Source organism: Phyllostomus discolor, chromosome 4 (assembly GCF_004126475.2).
Source record: "Phyllostomus discolor isolate MPI-MPIP mPhyDis1 chromosome 4, mPhyDis1.pri.v3, whole genome shotgun sequence".
Classification (NCBI taxonomy): Eukaryota; Metazoa; Chordata; class Mammalia; order Chiroptera; family Phyllostomidae; genus Phyllostomus; species Phyllostomus discolor.
In genome coordinates this window covers 79040350-79060930 of record NC_040906.2, presented here as the reverse complement: position 1 = coordinate 79060930, position 20581 = coordinate 79040350, and the positions used below count along the sequence as shown (strand labels likewise).

The window sequence follows — 20581 nt, the reverse complement described above, 5'->3', positions numbered from 1 at the left end:
GAGAAGTGACCATTAACTACTGGTATATTTCTTTTTTTTTCTTTTTTTTTTTAATTTTATTTTAATCATTGTCCAAGTACAGTTTTCTCCCTTTTACTTCCATTCCAGCAACTACTGGTATATTTTTAAATATCCCCTGATATTTAAAAATGAGGCTTTAGGTCATTTTAGATTTGATTGAGAAGATATATCACCACACAACATGTATTAGTTTTAAAGAATCACAGAGTAATTAATAACTAAAATATAAATACATAGATTCATAAAGAATGAATTGTGTGAAGTATTATAAATGGTAACAGTCTAAGTTTACAGAATTATCTGGAGACATTCTAAACTTTTTTCACTTAGGCTGTGTGTATGCAGGCCTTATTATAAATGGATTGTGATTCATCATCTAAGCAAAGCTGAACCTGTGGTTTCATGAAAATTGATGACCCGCATCGACGTCTTTGATACTTTATCAATTGAAGAAAGAGACTGGGGAGAGGAAACTTTTTAAAGTGCATAAAATATTAGTCTTGCCTATAAATACCGCAGCAAATTTATGAACATATTCACAGATGGCGAGGGCATCAGCTTTAGGGAATAGGGTTCCCAAACATCCTATTCCCCACCCAGCCATTCACCACTTGTAAAACAGACTCTAAAATTAACTGTCAGTGGTAGCACAAGAGATATTCCCTGTGTGGGGCATGGTCAGCACAGACCTTAGACATAATACTCATTTCAGTATGTCAGGAGCAATGCATTTCAGAGCTGTCCTTGTCACACTCATTGGATTAAACAATGTTAATTATAAATGTGATTTTAAAGGAATTCTTTATTTTTTGTTTGATGTTTCAAGGTTGCCTACCTCGTCAGAGCCATCTGCACAGTCAAAATCTCCATCACACCAAAACCTGGAAGAAACGCAGTCCCCATTGCCACAAAGAAAATCTTTCAATGTGCACGTCTGTGGCTCTGGGGGCAGAAAAATAGCAGAGGTTTATTCTGTTATATATAACTGCATTTTAAAATTTATATAACATACAATATTAGGTAGCATTAATTAAAAAAGCAGTTAATCCAGCAGCACTGATACATTTTTTTTAGGAAAAATGTTTCATGAAACATCTATGATACATAATATAATGACCTTTCGATTTTATTTTTACAGTCATGAATAGAAAGTGATATTATAGGAACAAATTGAAAAACAGACAAAATATAAACGGCCCATTGTTTAACAAAAATACAACAGTAAAGTAAAATAAAAGGCATAAAAATCTACATATTATAATACAAAATTGATCATTTTCAGTTGTTGGAATTCTAAGTCCTTTTGTGCATTTACTTTAAGCAAGACATTCTGTGACTCCCTGTACCCACAGGGCCATTTGCTAACTGAGGAGTGAGTCTAGCCTTTGGTTCTTACCCTTTTATTATGTGTTATAATGACTTTCTAATTCTTCAATTTTATCCCCAGAAACTCCAGAATTCATCAAACAAGAAGCATACATGAAGGTATTATTGGATATGACTTGTTGGATATAGGTAGAAGGGGCAGAAGGAGGCACTTTTTTTGGAAAACTTTCTGTTCATACAATTGCTTGCTTATTCTCTATGTAACCTACATCTCATTTTAGATAATTTGCCAGTTGTTGATTAACTATGCTTTGCCACACTCCACATAAAACTTAAGCCAGAGTATGACTTACTACTTGGCTTAACTACCAAGTGGAATACAGCTCATCTGGACAATAAAATAGATTTCAGAAATTTGTTCCTGCCAGTAATCTCTGTGACTGTTGGAAATCATTTCTTGTTAATTTTTGCTTTATAAACCAAATTGGTATCTGGCATAATGAAAGACATTTTCTCTATGGATTAACTGTATTTATGCTGTCTTGCACACAATAATGTTCTTACTTGGGCGAAGAAGGAATAGGTAACAGAAATTACTTCTATGGGACATCTATTTGAAGCCTATATTCCTCCATAAAGACTGTGAATAACTCAGCCTGTATTTAAATATTGTTCTGCACAAAACTCTGTTTTGAGCTATAGGGTTTGGTGTCATGAAGGCTCCTACACTTCTATATAAAAGTCCCTGCAGAAAACACTGGGGGAACTGTGGCAAATGGAATACGTTATCAGAGCGTTTTGTTCTGCTCTGGGACTTTATTTTAAAATGTGAACTTCAGGTTTTATATTGAGACAAGTTGCTACTTCACAGAATGGGAAAAAAGCCACTAACTGGAGCATTCCCTTCATGACTCAATACTCCTGTGAGTATAAAAATAGGAGTTTCTTTTTGTTGTTGTTGTTTTCACCTTATGTTTACATATATTATCTTTTAATCTTAAGAAGAAATTTTATTAATACTAATATTACTAACTCTAACAATAATAATTACTACCAACTACTGATTGCTTATTTGTTATTAGGTACTAGGTAAAGTTAGTGCAAAGTACTACTTGAATTAACTCATCAATTTTAACTACCTTATAAGGTAGTGTTATTATAGGACCCTTTCGTGATGAGTAAATTGAGGCACAGAAAGGATAAGAAAATTACTACAAACCACCTAGTACTCAGAGAGCTGTTATTTCATTTGAATGTAGAAGACATAATACCAGGGCCTATATTATTTACTAGGCCATATTATTGTCTCCCACACTACTGAGGAAGTAATAAGTGCTTACATATTACAGAGATTAACATGAAATCCCTGAGAATTCAAATTACTTGTCTAAGGCACCTGGCTAGCAATATCTATTTCACTTAATAATAACAAAAAGGGACCATTTTCCTCTTTTAATCTCCCCACATGATGATATTTTATCCTTCCTCATATGGACTGGCCACTCATTTTGATAATAAGGAATGCAAACACATATAGCCTCAGAATTAAAAAAAGAGCTTTGAAAGCCACCTTGCACAAGATTGAAGAAACTAAATTCAGAAGAAAAAGTGACTTTCAAAGCTATATTTGTTAGGTGGTAGAGCTGAAAGGTTTATAGACTCCAATTTCTCTACTGAGGATATTATCATAAATCCATGGAAATAAGCTAAAAAGTTAGAGGAGTGTGGGTGTAAGCATCTGAGGAGAATTTTTAGAATACAATTAGTATAACTGACATGCTATACAAATAATCCTCTGATACAAATTTAGTGTGAAAGTATTAGAAATTCAAATAGGCAGACATCTTCCCTCTATATAAACCTCAATCTAGTTGATAAAATCATTTGGTGTGTTTATATCTATTGATATGTTATTTCCTAATAATATAAATATATGAAGAAATTTTTGTACATCAATTTCCTAGAAGGGATTGTACAACAATATACTATATATTTTGCTGATAAAAATAGTATAGCTGTTGAATTTTATCAAATATTTTCAAACCTTTGATCTAGATAATGAAATATCTTTAATAACAATAAAACATCCTTGTTTTTAAGAGCAGAAATCATTACTAAAGCAAAGTGCCCCTGCTGTAAACTTAACAAGGGAAATGATCAGCTGTTGATGACAAAATAACAATGGAACAATTACCCTATGACACAGAACTAAATATAACACAGAAGAAATTATATAACACAGAAGAAATTATATTAAATTTAAAACATAGTTGGCAGCTAATAGCTTCACTACTATTTAAACTCATCTCGCATATGTGCCTGGAGCATTTCCAACAAAATTTTAAAAAGTAAATTCATTAAATCAAATTCAGAAACAAAGAAGTCCAAAAGTGACTTTAAAATACATTACTAATATTGTAAACAGGTGTAAGACGCTGTGCTAGGCTTTGGGATATAGCCCTACTCCTTAGAGCGACTCCAGATACTTAAATAAGAATTTAATATAAATGTCATAAATAAATGAGGCAATAGAATGAAAGTAAGTATTGAGTGATAGAATATGGTTATGTTTAAAAAATTGCTTTCTTTTTTAAACTGTAAGTCTGATTTACTATCTCTGTTAACTATGTTTCACTACTTAATAATTAGCTTACTGTCAAATGTGAAATAAATGGCTAATCTATTGGCTAATCTATTTATAAAAGATAATATATACCACTTCCCTTTTGGGTGTATTGTCATATATATAATTATTATATGCTTAGTTATGTGATATATAGTCATAATTAAAATATATAGTAATTAAAGTATATATTATAGTAACTGTATATTTATAGTAGTTTTATTGCAATCATGCATATATAATTATAATAGTTTCAGCAGATTATACAAAATTGGAATATTTGATAACATTTTAATATAGCAACAGTATTTTTCTCTAAGTCTGATTTCTATGTCACTAGTCTTTTGCTGTGCCCTATAGATATTGTATTCTTTTCTCATTCTTCATACTCTCAGCTTCTGTCTCTGTAGAATTGTAGCCATTTTTGATATGTAAAACTTCTCATTGCCTCTGACCTATTCTAGATGGTATCTTCAAACACCATTTTTTATCTAGATCTCTTTTTGATCCTCCTATAACACATATTTCACATGTTGCCAACTCTGGTCCTTGTCTTGTATATGCTTTCTTTCCTTCCATGTCACAACTCTAATATGCCTCATTGTTGTTCATTGTCATCTCTTTTCTGGAAATTCATCAATATTACTTATCTGAGGCTACAAGCTCAAAAAGAAAGGACCTAAAAGAAAATCACACATAATTGGGTATTTTATATTGCAATGCTTGAAAATACAGCCACTTTCCTTGTTTTTCTTGCCATGAAGTTTATATAGTGACAAGTGAAGGCAGTATTGCTTCTCTTTGTTTTCTTAATCAAAGACTGGCTTTTAAATATTATATTTATTTATTTTAGAAAGAAGTAAAGGGAAGGAGAAAGAGTGAGCAAGAAATATTGATGTGTGAAACAAACATTGATTGGTTGCCTCCTACACGCACTTCAACCGCAGACCAGGAACACAGGCCTGTACCCTGATCTGGAATTAAGCAGATGACAATTCACTTGCGAGAGGAAAAAGCCAATGGAGCCACACCAATCAGGGCAAAGGCTGACTTTCAGAGGTCAGCAAAATGATACTTAGCCACCTAAGAAGACCCAGTTGATTCAGAAGCAGACTATCTTATCTCTTGTTCTTTTTTTCTCATTATAATAGTATTCTAACATCTCAAACAATTTTAGTTACCACTTGAATAGAGGGTTTTCCAAGATAGAAATTTCCCGCCCTGGCTGGCATGGTTCAGTATATTGAGTGTGGGCTTTGAACCAAAGTATCGCAGGTTCGATTCCCAGTCAGGGCACATGCCTGGGTTGCAGGCCATGGCCCCCAGCAACCGCACATTGATGTTTCTCTCTCTCTTTCTCCCTCCCTTCCCTCTCTAAAAAATAAATAAATAAAATCTAATTTCTCTCTCTTGCTTTCAATAGTCTTCAGTCATACGGTATTTTCTCTCAAGTATCTTATAGATAATTAACACCAAAAGTATCTCAAAAGCTGGGTAGTTATTTGTATATTTAAACTCTGAAATACTAATCAATTAAATAGAAAGTATGTACAGGCCCTGGCTGGCATAGCTCAGTGGATTGAGTGCGGGCTGCGAACCAAAGTGTAGCAGGTTCGATTCCCAGTCAGGGCACATGCCTAGGTTGCAGGCCATAGCCCTCAGCGACTGCACATTGATGTTTCTCTCTCTGTATATATATATCTCCCTCCCTTCCCTCTCTAAAAATAAATAAATAAAATCTTTAAAAAAAGAGAAAGTATGTACAGAGTGGGGGCAAAGTAGGTTTACAGTTGTGAGTATGTGAAACGGAGGTTATTGCTCTGTTATTATTACTTATTGCAATATTTTCCATATGAACAACTTATACCTACTTGTGCCCCACCCTGTACATAATTCTTTCTCTACTCTTTTTTCTCTACCAACCTCACCCTTTAGATTTTTATATCATGGGACAGAATCTGAGAACTTGCTTTTTAAAGTTTTTTTGTAAGAAATTGCTGATTAAAGGAATCTAGAACACTCTAATGACTGCAGCTTTTTTTTTTCTAGGTAGTATGATCAGTTGGGAGAGATCTACGTAAAGAAGAAGCAATAAATATTTCTATATTCAGAGCACTCCATAATCATAATGATCCAGAGAGTTCATGTTTAATGTAACCAATACTCAAACTCTAGTCAGATTAAGTGTGAAAGTTATTCAAAAGATTAGTTGATATTTTGCAAACTGAATATCCAAGTGGTTTATTATGACTGTGGCTCTACTAATGCTATGCTTTTATATAACAAAACAGTATGCTTTAATAAGAGAATTTGTATTTTGTGTTCTGTGTCTTGGGAAATGAATACTGTTAGTACAATTTATTAAAGTAGATATTATCATTATTATCAAATACTTTTTGAAAGTAGAAAGATATAAATATTTAATGAATGGAATTTGATTATCTTATTTTAAACATGATTACATAGCTTTCTTATTTAAACAGCAATGTAAGAAAGTAGTAGTAAGAAATATATTCAGAAATTAATGCCAGAATATAGAAATGTTGTTACCATTTTACATACTCCCATACTTCCTGGAAAATAAATGTGCTTGATAATTATTATTTTTTGAATTTATTATATAAAAATGCAGGAGATAGATAATGCTAACAGTGTTGTTCTATTTTCAGAGAAAAGCATCTTGAATAAATACAGTGTTCACCATTCTGGAGAAAAGAAATGATATTTTACTGAAAGAAGCTCATGGGTGAATTTTTAGTGTAAAAGAATTTGAGACTCAAATGAAATGAAATGAATACCACCTGTTAAAGAATGATATGCTTTGTATTGTCTCCACATCATTCAGCTCATTGTATGAGCTCACATCAAGGGCTCCCTTCATTGCATACTAATAGGTTGCATTAAACCTCATGATACTTTCATACCAATTCTGATAACTATTAGAAAATAACTCCCAGGATAAGCATTTCAATAATTCTACCATTTGAGATTCAGGTCAATTTAGTCTGAATATTCTTTTTCAAATATGAATATATGTATAAAATGTGAGCAGCAGCACAGATTAATATTTACACCTTAATTGAACTAAAAATGGCTGTCTTGTGTTTTGAATAGGTTGTTAGCTCTCAACATTCCCAAGAAAGTGTTACTTACTACAGTTTTCTTCATCTGAATTATCACTGCAGTCATTTTGGCTATCACATCGCCAATGGTCTGGAATACAGTTGTTGTTTTTACACTGGAATTCATGAGGTCCACAAGTTTTTTTATCTGTAATAGAACCATAGTTTCATTGTTGACTTCCATGAAAACATCCCTCACAATATCACAGCCATGTCAAATCCAGTCATATGATATTTCCTCAGATCTTAATTAAAATGCTAACTGATAAGCATTCCCAGGGAAAACTGAAGGCAAATGCTGAATAAAATTCATCTTTCTGTCTTGTTTTGTGTTATTATTGGTCATGTTTTCATCACATGCTAATTACAAAGTAATTGATTGGACCACCCATTCAAAGTCAACACAAATCAATTAATTACAAAAAAATGAAAATGATCCCAAACTACCCTTATCTTTAGAACATCACTCCCCCAAGCCACCTCTATTCATGCTAAAAAGTAGCAAAAAGAAAGGGTTATCAATCAAGCTCTGAGGTTGTTGTCTTGTCTTTCTCCTTAAGGAGCTCTTATTCATAATCTACCTATAGTCAGCTGCTCTAAGTTCAAAAATTGTAATAGTGCATTACATGTACAGACCTTGACTATTAATAAAGTGACATCTTACTCAAACCTCTAAACAATTTCATTAGTACCAGAAGAAGTATTAACTAACTCTTCACTTTAAAAATGATAAAACAGGCCCTGGCTGGTGTAGCTCAGTGGATTGAACATGGGCTGAGAACCAAAGTGTCACAGGTTCGATTCCCAGTCAGGGTACATGCCTTCCTGGTTGTAAGCCATGACCCCCAGTAACCACATTGATGTTTCTCTCTCTCTCTCTCTTTCTCCCTCCCTTCCCTCTCTAAAAATAAATAAATAAAATCTTTTAAAAAATGATAAAACAGAAACTTGTAGAAGTTTATTAACTTGATGATTTTTTCTACCATTAAAAGACACAGCCAATTATTAAAAAGTGTGCTTTAATTCCTGATTTAGTGCTCTTTACAACAAATCTATATTCATATGAACCAGAATCAGAATTCAGGTAACAAGAGTTTATTTGATGTTTAGGTCATATATTTCTAAAATTCCTTTGAGTAATACCTAATTGTATATAGTCTAAAACATTGTTTCTTAAACTTTAATGTGCATACTTAAAAATCACTTGGAAATTTTGCTAAATGTAGAGATTGTGATTGAGTAGATCTGGATTTCTAACAAGCTCTCTAGTGATAACATTGTCCTTGGTCTATGATATACACTGAGTAACAAGGGTCTAAGTATCAAAATGATATAAATTCAACAACATAAAAATAACAAAATTATACATTTACATATATAATTTAGGACACATTTATATCCCTTTCATATACTTAGATCAACTCTTTATTCTCAACTGTATTAGAGATGAACAGTGAAGTGTTTAATAATTCAATCTAGTAAAACAAAGTAGCTGAAGGAGAAGATAAGCTCTTTAGTGATGTTTGGTATATTATACTTCAGTGCATCTTATAAAATTCAGATCCACATAGGATTATAAAAACAAAAGTAATTTAGGTGTAATTATGAAAATTGAAAAATTAGCATCTATTGAGAACTTAGCTCAGCATTTCCATAAGTGTGACCACACTCAATCTTCATAAAATCCTTGAGAATTATTATTACATGCATTTAAACACAAGAAACAGGTCTCAATTTAAGTTGCTTCTCCAATCTTACAAAACTATTAAATGGCAACAGAGAAATTTACACCCATGTCCAACTTTGAAACATTTTACATTTCTGTAGAAATTCCTATGATAAACTTCGAATGCATTTTTCTACTATTCTACTAAATAGGTGATACAGAGATAGATAGATATCCCCCATATTTCCCTTCACTTCCTTCCCTTTCAGCCTTCTTACCTTCCTGCCTTGCTGCCTTCTAATAATGACTCAGAATTTAATGTGTCACTATCTTGAGTGCTGTGTTTTGTAATATATGCATTTTGCTGTGTCATATTTAATTTTAGATTTTGAAATTGGCTTAATATCTGCAGAAGTTCTAATATAGCATTCTACACATCTCAATCAAGAAATATGTAAGGACGGTTAAAACTTAAATAATGACCATTGTTGAATGGTTATTTCATTTTAGTAATTAAACCCCTCTGAAACTACTACTCTATATATAACCATTTATTCCTTGTCATGTGTTGTTTGCATTTTTAAATATTGTTTTAAAATTTTGGAAAATATAATGTAAGACAAATCACACCAATGAGACAAGCAGATCATGTGACTTAATATTACAACATTGGCCCCAAGCAATTCCCCATGACGCCAAAAGTTTACAGTTGGAACTGTACAATCAGCACAATCCATGGTTTTTATTCTGCTCCCCCAATTCTATTTGTATTTTTCTGTTTAAACATTTGTATTATAGTTTGTGTTTGAAAGAGATCTGCACATATTCTTTAACAACAACAAAAGTAACAGTTAATTTCTAAGATATTTATTTGAGGCACTTAGAAACAGTAACATAGAAAAGCTAATCACCGTCTGTAAGGTTATTCAGCTTTTATGTTCCCAAGGTACTTACTTTAATTTTTAGATTCATAGCATTACTTATTAAAATTATAAATACAAACTATTTAGACATTCTATATTTAAAAGTTATATATATATCACTTCAAAAAGTGATTATATTATAATCACTTTTATTATATATATATAATACTTTAATAGGAAAATGTATGAGCAGGGGCTAATATAGTAGTTGTCATATTGGCTACATGTTAAATTCACCTGGGGAGCTTTAAAAAAATCTTTTGCCAATTCATATCTGACATCAATAAAATAAGACTCTGGGGTGGGGCACAGATTTCAGTATTTTTAGTAAAGCTAGACTGGTAATTCTAATGAATAGTGAAGATTGAAAATCAGTGGCCCATAAAAGTAATTGCAGAACAGAACATATGTAATCCCACATTATAATACTCTATAGTAATCAATATAAAATGCTCATAATATACAAAGTTTTCTATTAATCTATATTGTTAAGTAGCATTGGAAAAGCATTATTTCACTTGTGGTATTATAAATGTAGAGAAAGTAAATAAGCACAGTCATACACTATTTAATGGTGGGGATACATTCTGAGGATTGTTATTAGTTGATTTTGTCATTGTACAATCATAGAGTGTGCTTACACAAACCTTGATGGTATAGCCTACTACACACCTAAGCTGTATGGTATAGCCTGTAGCTCCTACATGACAAACTGTATAGCAGATTACTGTACACAACTATTCAAGGTAAGATCAAGCATAAGAGAAAGTGATGTACTTGAGATGTGGTAAACAAGAGATGTGTAAGGCCTCAGCGGGTATAACACAGCACATTGTTTTACAATAAGGTTTTTGATAAGTAAAATGAATACACTCTAAAATAATGATAAAACATATAATGTAATAAATATGTAAAACTGTAATGTAGTTGTTTATTATCATTATTAAGTACTATATGCTATATATTATTGTATGTGCTATACTTCCATGCAACAGGCAGAGCAGTATATTTGTTTATACCAGCAATACTACAAACATGTGATGTGTTGTACTACAACACCATGAGGGCCATGATGTCACTAGGTGATAGGAATTTTCTAGCTGCATTATGATATTATGGAACTAACCATTGTATATGCAGTCTAGCTTTGATTGATACACCATTATGTGGTACATGACTGTACTTGAAAACTACTTTATTTTGTTTTCTCATTAATTGTAATACTAGTACAAATATGATCCTCCTAGAAAGGTGGGATAAGAGATATAAATATAAATATATATATATATATATATATATACACAATATTTTAATGGGAAACTGTATGGTCAGTTTCTCATACAGTATAAAACTTTATGTAGGGCATGCTGCAGTATTTTTGGTGCATGTATATGTGTACATGGAATGTTTCTGAAAAGCAATAAAAGAATCTGGTGACAGTGATGCATTTTAGAGCAAGAACTTGGGAAGTGCAGTGACAAATGGGATAGAAGAGATTTTAATTTCTCTTTATAACAAAAGGAATTTTTTTTTTAAATTAGAAACTCCTAGAAGTAAAAGTGAATTTGGAAAAGCTCTAGAATTCAAGGTCAGTATATATGTTTAATTATTTCTATATATTAGCAGTAACAAAAATAAACTTAAAAAAACTTTTTACAATTGCATCAGTGAAATGAGAAACACCTGTGAATTAAACTAGTGAAATTTGCATAAAATCTCATACTGAAAATGATAAACTATTGCTGAGAGAAATTAATAATGCCTTAGAAAATGCAGTGGTATATCATGCATATAGATTAGAAAACTCAGAATTTTTAAAATTTCCTCTAAACTGAAATACAGAATTAATGCAAATTCCAGCAAGTTATTTTTGAAGAAACAAATTTTTCTAAAATTATGTTTAAATTAAAAAGTATCTAGAATAATCAATCAATACTGAAAAATAACAAAATTGGAGGAAGTGTAGTACGTGGTTTCAAGAGTTACTGTAAAACTACAGCAATCGCAAGAATGTAGTGTTGAACAAAATGAAATCAGATATAGGAATACATGTATGGTTAAATGATTTTCAAAAGGGTCCCAAGTCAAATTAATGTGGAAAGCAATGCCCTTTTTAGCAAATATTGCTGAAATAATTGGCTATCCATATACAAAATATAACTTATACTCTACAAACAAAAATTAATCTGAGATGATAATAGACTAATATAAAGCTTTCAAATTACAAAAATATAATATTGGAGTAAGAAAACACAAAGCCATTAAAAATAAAGAAATATTGGTAAATTGGACTTAGACAAAATTCAAATGTTTTTTTCTTTAAAAATATATTTAAAAGTCAATAAGCAAGCAGTATCCTTTAAAATAAATATTTGTAGCACACATATCTGAGAAGATATTAAGATCCCAAAAATATAAAAATTTCCTACCTATCTTGCACATTAGGAAGAAAAAGACTGGAAGAGATGCAAAATGAAGATATTTGAAAGGCAAATAAAGATTTTTAAAATTATTAATTATCAAGGTAATGCAAATTCAAACTACAATGAGATACCAGTACATACTCACTAGAATTGATGTAATCAAAAAGGCTACATTAAATTTTCAAGATAATACAGAGGACCTGGAACTCCCTACTCAAGTTCTTATAAAGGTAAGTGTATTTACCCTATGAGTCAACAGTTTTACACGTAAGTTTTCACCCAAGAAAAATGAAAACAAATATTCATGAAATAAATTTACACAAGAGTGGTTATAGAAGGTTTATTCATAATAGCAAACTTTTAAATAATCCAAATTAGAATATATTCATACAATTAAAAACTACTCAGGTATAAAATATAATGAATTTTTAACACACAATGTGGAAATATCTTAAAGTTTTATGCAAATAAAAATTTACAAGCAAAAGAGAAAATGCTATCTTAATCTATGTATATGACCCCAGAATACAAGCAAAAGTAATATATGGTGATAGAGAAGAGTTGATGTTTGTGAAACGAAGTGTTAAGGGAATTGACTAAAATGTAGGTAAGAAAATTTTCTGGGGGATGAAAATGTTCTGGATCATGTTTAGGGTGTTTGTTACATAGTGAATAAAATTGTCAAAACTCATCAAAGTGAACATTTATGATCTGGACATTTTAGATTTAATTAAAAATGATTTTGCAATTAGAATTGCAGGAAGCAATAATTTCAACAATCATACCATGATAGAGTAATATTCACTTAGTCCCTGAATGCTCAGGTATTTTCAGAACAGAAAGGTAGTCTGAAAGAAAATTTTCTGTTTAAAAAAATACATTGGTTTGCCCTCAAAATTTTAATGCACCAAACTATAAGCAATAGCACAGATACATAGATGATAGATATATAGATGGACAGATCCAGAGATTTCTTTATTTGGCACATGAAGCTACCATGCATTCATTTAATTACAAACATTTATAGGCTGTTTGTTTACATGTAATTATCTATGTTCTGTTTCATAGGTGATGATTTAAATAGAAATGAGTATTGGCTTTCCTAAGACATAAAATGCATTTTGTTGCCTCTCCTGTTGTCTGTTGTCTGATGGCTGTTTAACACAAAGATACATTTGGCCTTGTACCTCCTAAAATGTATACATTTGAAAGTTGAAGATGGCACTCTAAAAAATAAATAAACAAGTATTTCCTTACAGACCCTGACTACGATGTATACAATCCAGTTTAATAAATATAAATGAGGTTTACATTCTTTATTGCCTAAAACTACATTTTCTTTGGAGATGCCAAAGGTTTTATTTTAATATACGAATTAAATTATACTTTTAGGCTTTTTATATCATTTTTCCCCTGAGAATATCCTAAGTCAATGTATGCCACTAACATGTTTCCAGTAATGATTAATAGACAGATATGTTATATGTAGACATTTTATATATAACACATTTCCAATATTTTTGGTTAAGCCTTGTTGCACAAGTCAAAAAAACACATTATATTATTAAGCAAAATGTTAACTTCTTCAATTAACATAAAAGATGATGCTTATTGTTTGTACATAGAAAAAGAAAAATTTTTATTATAAAAATACTCTTTAAAATTAAAATTTTAGTGAATCATAGATATGTCATCAAACTGAAATTATGTACTATTGGGAACTGCCCTGCCTGGTATTGGAAGCTGTAACCCCGGCCTAGGCTAAGGCTGAGGAAGTGGCCTTGGACCATAAGCCAGCAAGGAGGTAAAAGCTTATCTCCCTGGAAGGAGCGCTGCTTCTGCTGGTTCATTCATAACTGAACCCCAAAGCTTGGTCAGTTAGCCAATGATGGGTAAGATTCCCCAAGGAGTGAATGATCTAAGACAGGCACAATCACGTGGAAGGCCCCTAAGAAAGGACTTTGGGGCTACAGCAAAAGGGGGTGATGGACCCTCGCTCCTCAGCTGTGATATAGCCTGAGTCCTCATCGTCTAGGAGAAAATCTCCTTATCTCTTGGCTGCCTCACTTCCCTTGCTCCACCTAAGCCTGAAACACTGGCAGGGTGGTGCCACTCTGTGCTGAAAAGGGCGGGTTCCCCTGGGTGATCAGGCCTAAGCAAGAATATGTAAAATCTTGTGAAACCTGCTTTGTTTAGAATGCTGTTAGTTGAATGATAAGAATCAAAGGAAGAAGTTAAGTTTGTTCTTTAAAGTTTTATAGCTCTTTGATTCTGACTCAAAATAGGCCCTCAGACTTCCTTGCTATCTATTGGTTGATCCTTACTTCCTGGCAATGTTTAATGAGCTTTTACCTGAACTGTTATTTCAAACAAAACCAATAGAAAGCCTCTCTGGAAGGGGAACGAGGTGCTCCCCACGGTGAGGAATGGCCATGGCACCCTCCCCACCGTGAGGGGTGGCCATGGCGCCCTCCAGGAGAGAGGGTGGCCAAGCAGCACCCTCTAGGAGAGAGTGTGGCCAAGGTGCTCCCCAAGTGGGGAGTGGCCCTTATGCTCCTATTCCCCCACAGGACCTGGTAGTCTCTGTGTATGTTTTTTAGCATGTTTCGACAAACGTCAGTAGCCGAGATGGATACTGCTGGCCGGTATCAATCCACAATGTACTGTTTCACAAAGCATGTTTTGGTTATTACATTTGAAAATGAAATATTACTTGCCAGTATGGCATGTGTTTTAATCCATTACTGATCAGGAAAAAATGGCTTGGAAATTTTACATATTGGGCTACCAATTTGAAAATGTAATGTATTAAATCATTTTAGATCAAACCTAGGACAACAATTTTAGCTTAGGATTTAATAAATGTTGGAAATAATAAGCAACCTAACCCTACATCAACAAGATCTGGAGGAACAACAACAAACAAAGCACAGAATGAGTAGAAGGAAGGGAATAATCAAGATCAGAGCAGAAATAGATGACATAGAGACTAAAACAACAATTCAAAGAATCAATAAATATAGGAACTGGTTCTTTGAAAAGATAAACAAAATCAACAAGGCTTTAGGCAGGCTCATCAAGAAAAAAGAGGGATGACCCAAGTGGAAATTCAGAAATGAGAGGAGAGATTACAACTGATACCACAGAAATACAAAGGATTGTAAGAAATTAGTATGAACAACTATATGCCAAGAAATTTAAAAACCTGGGTGAAATGGACAAATTTCTAGAAAAATATAATGTCCCAAAACTGAATGAAGAAGAAGCAGAAAGCCTGAACAGACTGATACCAGGTAGTAATCAAAAAAGTCCCGGCAACACAAGCCCTGGACCAGATGGTTTCACAGAAGAATTTTACAAAACATTTAGGGAAGAACTATCTATTGTCCTTCTCAGACTATTCCAAAAACCTAAAGAAGATGGAAGACTCCCAAACTCTTTTTTATGAAGCCAACATTATCCTAATGCCAAAATCAGATAAAGACACAACAAAGACAGAAAACTATAGACCAATATTGTGGATGAACATAGACGTAAAATCCTCAACAAAAATGTATTGCTGGATGTGGCAAACCACATCCAGCAATACATTAAAAAGATCATACACCATGATCAAGAGGGATTCATTCCAGGGATGCAAGGATGGTACAATATTCACAAATCAATTAATGTAATATACCACATAAACAAAAGGAAGGACAAAAATCTCCTGATCATATCAATAGATACTGAAAAAAAAAATGATAAGGTACAGCACCCATTTGTGATAAAAACACTCAGCAAAGTGGGAGTAGAGGAAGCATACCTCAACATAACAAAGGCCATATATGAGTAACCTACAGCCAAAATCATACTCAATAGACAAAAACTAAAAGCTTCCCAACCAAGATCAGGAACATGACAAGGATGCCCACTTTCACCTCTTTTATTCAACATAGTATTGCAACTCATAGCCACAGCAATCTGACAAGAAAAGGAAATAAAAGACATCCAAATTGGAAAGGAAGAAGTAAAACTGTCAATGTTTGCAGATGTTATGATAGTTCACATAGAAAACCCTATGGACTCCCCCCAAAAACTACTCAACCTAATAAGTGAATTTGACAAAACAGTGGGACACAGAGTCAATATTCAGAAATTGAAGGCATTTTTATACAACAACAACTAAATATCAGAATCAGAAATCAGGAAAAATTCCATTTGCCATAGCAACAAGAAAAATGAAGTACCTAGGAATAAACCTTACCAAGGACATAAAAGACCTGTACTCAGAAAACTACACAATACTGAAGAAACAAATTAAGGAAGACACAAATAAATGGAAGCATATACTGTGTTCATGGATTAGAAGAATTAACATCATCAAAATGTCCATACTACCTAAAGAAATTTATAAATTCAATGCAATCCTTGTTAAAATACTATATGATCTCACCTATAAGTGGAACCTAATCAACAAAACAAACAAGCAAGCAAAATAGGACCAAAAACAATGAAATTAAGAACAAATTGACAGTAACCAAAGGGGAGGTGGGAGGGGAGAATGAGGAGGGAAAAGGGGAAGGGTTTTCTGGAACATCTATAACAGACACATGGACAAAAGCAAAGGTGGGTAGGATCAAGGGTGGGAAGTGGGGATGTCTGAGGTGGGGGGCAGTGGTGAGAGGAAAATAAAGACAACTGTTTTTGAACAACAATAAAAAAAGTTAAAAAAATAGGAAAAGAAAAAAAAGTAAAATAAAATACCAATGACATCTTTCACAGATATAGAACAAACATTTCAAAAATTTATATGGAACCATAAACAACCCTGAATAGACACAACCATTTTGAGAAAGAAGTACAAAATAGGATGGATAACAGTACCTGATATCAAATTATAATACAAGACCATTGTAATCAAGACAGCATGATACTGGCATAACAACAGACACAGACCAATGGAACAGATTAGAGAGCCCAGAAATAAACCCAAGTCTCTATGATGAGTTGATTGATATTCTACAAAGTGGGCATAAGCATAAAATGAAGTAAAAATAGCCTTGTCAACAAATGATGCTGGGAGAGCTAGACAGCTACATGCAAAATAATGAATATTGACCGCCAATTTATACCACGAATAAAAATAAATTCCACATGGATAAAGGACTTAAACATGAGCCACAACACCATGAAAGTCCTAGAGGAGAACATAGGCAGGAAAATCTCAGATTTTCCATGCAGCAATATTTTCATTGATATTTCCCTTTGTGCAAGGGAAATAAAGGAAAGAATAAGTGGGACCTCATCAAAATAAAATGCTTCTGCACAGCTAAAAGGAAACAGCAGTAAAATGAAAAGGGAACCAACCATATGGGATGACGTATTAGCAAATGATAACTCAGACAAGGGTTTGATTTTCAAAATATATAAAGAACTTATATGACCCCACTCCAAGAAGACAAACAACCCAATTAAAAAATGGGAGAAGGACCTGAACAGACTCTTCTCTAAGGAGGACATACAAAGGGCCCAGACACATATGAAAGGATGTTCAGCATCACTAGCCATCAGAGAGATGCAAATTAAAACCACAATGAGATACCACTTCACACCCAGTGAGAATGGCCATCATAAACACATCAACAAATAAGTACTGGCTAAGTTGTGGAGAAAAGAGTACCCTAGTGCACTGTTGGTGGAGTGCAGACTGGAGAAGCCACTGTGGAAAAGAGTATGGAATTTTCTAAGGAAACTAAAAATGTAACTGCCTTTTGACCCAGCAATTCCACTGCTAGGATTATATCCTAAGAATCCTGAAACACCAATCCAAAAGAACCTACAGACACCAATGTTCATAGCAGCAAAATTTACAATAGCCAATTGTTGGAATCAACTTAAGTGCCCATCAGTAAATGAGTGGATCAACAAACTATGGTACATTTACACAATGGAATGCTACAAAGTAGAAAGATAGAAGGAGCCTGTACCCTTTGCAACAGCATGGATGGAACTAGAGAGCATTATGCTAAGTGAACTAAGCCAAGTGGTGAAAAACAAATACCATATGATCTCACTTATAAGTGGAGCCTAATCAGTAAAACAAACAAGTGAGCAAAATATAACCAGAGACAGTGAAATAAAGAACAAAGTGACAGTAACCAGACAGGAGGGGGGAGAGAGATAATGGGGGACAATAGGGGGAGGGCCATCAAGGAACATGTATAAAGGACACATGGACAAAGGCAAAGGGAGTAGGTTCAAGGGTGGGAGGCAGGGAGGGGTGGGTGGGTATGTGGGGCAGGTGTGAAAATGAGACAACTGCACTTGAACAAAAATTAAAAAAATTAAAAAAAGAAATGTTGGAAATATGGGGGTTTTGTTGTTCTTGCTAATGTTCTTTTGTAATCACCACTTTCTATCTTCCAGTTCAGGTAACATGATGATTACAAATAGTTGGATAACATTCAACAGTTTTTGTTACAAAAGAAGTAATTATAGAAACACTGAGGCAAAAACTATGAGAAAAAAGCAGTTGCAACCCCATGGTGGTAGCTCCTTATTTTCTTTCATTCAAGATTATAAAACATCATGAAGCCAGAAGCATGAGGTCAGAAGCAAAGTTAAAACTATAGTTAGTACCTTCTTTTGTAAACAAACAAACAAACAAACAAATAAACAAACTTTGTCTTCTTTGGGGTGGCAGTATAATCACCTGTTAATCATCAAAGCATAATCTCTTTATGTAGAAATCATTGTTTTCTTTTTTTTCTTCAGTCAATCTCATTTAGTCCTGACGCTTCACTCTTAGTTATCCTCAATGTCTCTGATGTCTCTGTGAGCATTATATGGAAATTAATACCTACATATGCTGCTTGGCAAGTGTCCTAAAGGTCCTTACTGGTTATTAATTTCACAAAGTAATGATACAAGAGAACATATTATCTTCCTTATTTTCTATAGCAGGTAAATTTACAGGCACATACTTTTTGGCTGACATGAACATAGTAAATATATAAGATTATAATTGGTATTTTTTCTTTTGAAACTACTATTTCTATACCTGGTGAAGCTGTTAGTCGTGGATTATTCTATCCTCTGCTACAAGGGAGAACCACACAACCCAGGAGGGCTTCTTTTCATACACCACAGTTGGTCCATATTAATTATGTTACTCATGTTAAAAATTTTTACAGCTTAAACCTGATAAACAATTATTCTTATTTAACACTAAAGATATGGAGTAGGGCAGTACAGGGATTGTATCATGGCTAGGCAATGTCCTCAAGAACCCAGATTTTTATCATTCTGTTCCACAATCCTAACTAAAGGCTTCCATTGCTCTTTGTCACCTCCAGGTACAAGATGACAGCTAGCACTTGAGCCATCACCTTGAAGGCCAAAAGGAGTAAAAGCAGAAAGGTAAAAGAAGCCCTTTACATTGAGAAAAAGTTTCTTTAAACCTCCTTTTGAAAGTGTGACATAACATCTCTGTTTCCATTTTATTGGGCAGAATTTAGTCACATGGTGACACCTATCTACAAGGGCAGCTGGGAAACGTGTCTATACAGCAATCTGTCAACCTAAAGTTTAGGATTCTGATTCTGAGGAGAAAGTAAACATGATTATAAGGATAAGCAACTTTTGAGTCTCTGTCTATAAATTAACATGGCTAATTAATGCCACTGGGATATCTGTGACTACTGAAAGAGATGTTTCTTTCTTGTACAGTTTGAGAGTATTGTGATGTTAAGCTGCCTTGGATAATTTTTAAAAATACATGGAAAGCACCCATTTCAGAAAACACCAATCAAGTAAGGAACAACTTAGAAATGGACAAAAAGGATATGGGCCTCTTATGACTCTATGTAAATACTTGAGTCCAAATTGTATTTGAAGTCAACTCCAACCACTCGTTGGAATTCAGGCAGATAATTTACTTTATTACTAGTTTCTATTGATTTTCTGTCATTTACAAATAAGAGTCCTAGTTAAGGCAAACACGATACTATTTTTACTGCTTAAAAAATTTAACGAACTTCCAGTATTAATGTTCTTATTTGAATGTGCTGATTTACATAATACCTAGGCTATTTCATTGGTTTATAATTGCCTGGGAAATATAAATCTCTTCACAAGAACACCACAGTCTTTATCTATTTAAAAGTGATTTGTAAACCCAGGCTTCCATGAAGATGGGAGATAGCATAAACACAATGTTTGAGCATATTCTCTCCATGACATACATTATCAAAACTTCTAGTGATATTGATTTTCTGGAAAGCTGCGCACCACCCTGCATTGTAAAAGTGGTTGGTTGATTTGAAAATTAATTTCATGTTACATCTCAACCATTAGGTTAAGATTCCTCAATAAGCACTTACATGTGCAGCCTATTGTTCTGGGGGTGTGGGAAAGAGTCTGTGGGTGCACCAGCAGTTGAAAATAACAATGCCAGCTGCAGCTTGCCTCAGTGGAATCTTGCTACTTCTGTTTTG

At 33.3% G+C, this 20581-nt stretch overlaps 1 protein-coding gene across 1 annotated transcript in view; it reads right to left on the bottom strand.

Annotated features, from left to right (window-relative positions):
* LRP1B (LDL receptor related protein 1B) overlaps positions 1 to 20581 on the bottom strand; it is a 1792671-nt gene that overhangs the window by 162531 nt on the left and 1609559 nt on the right. The window contains exons 67-68 of the mRNA XM_036023545.1: positions 7124 to 7240; positions 857 to 963 (exon numbers count right to left, since the gene is read on the bottom strand). Of these exons, the coding sequence (XP_035879438.1) occupies positions 857 to 963; positions 7124 to 7240 (224 nt within the window). The remainder of the gene's footprint in view (positions 1 to 856; positions 964 to 7123; positions 7241 to 20581) is intronic.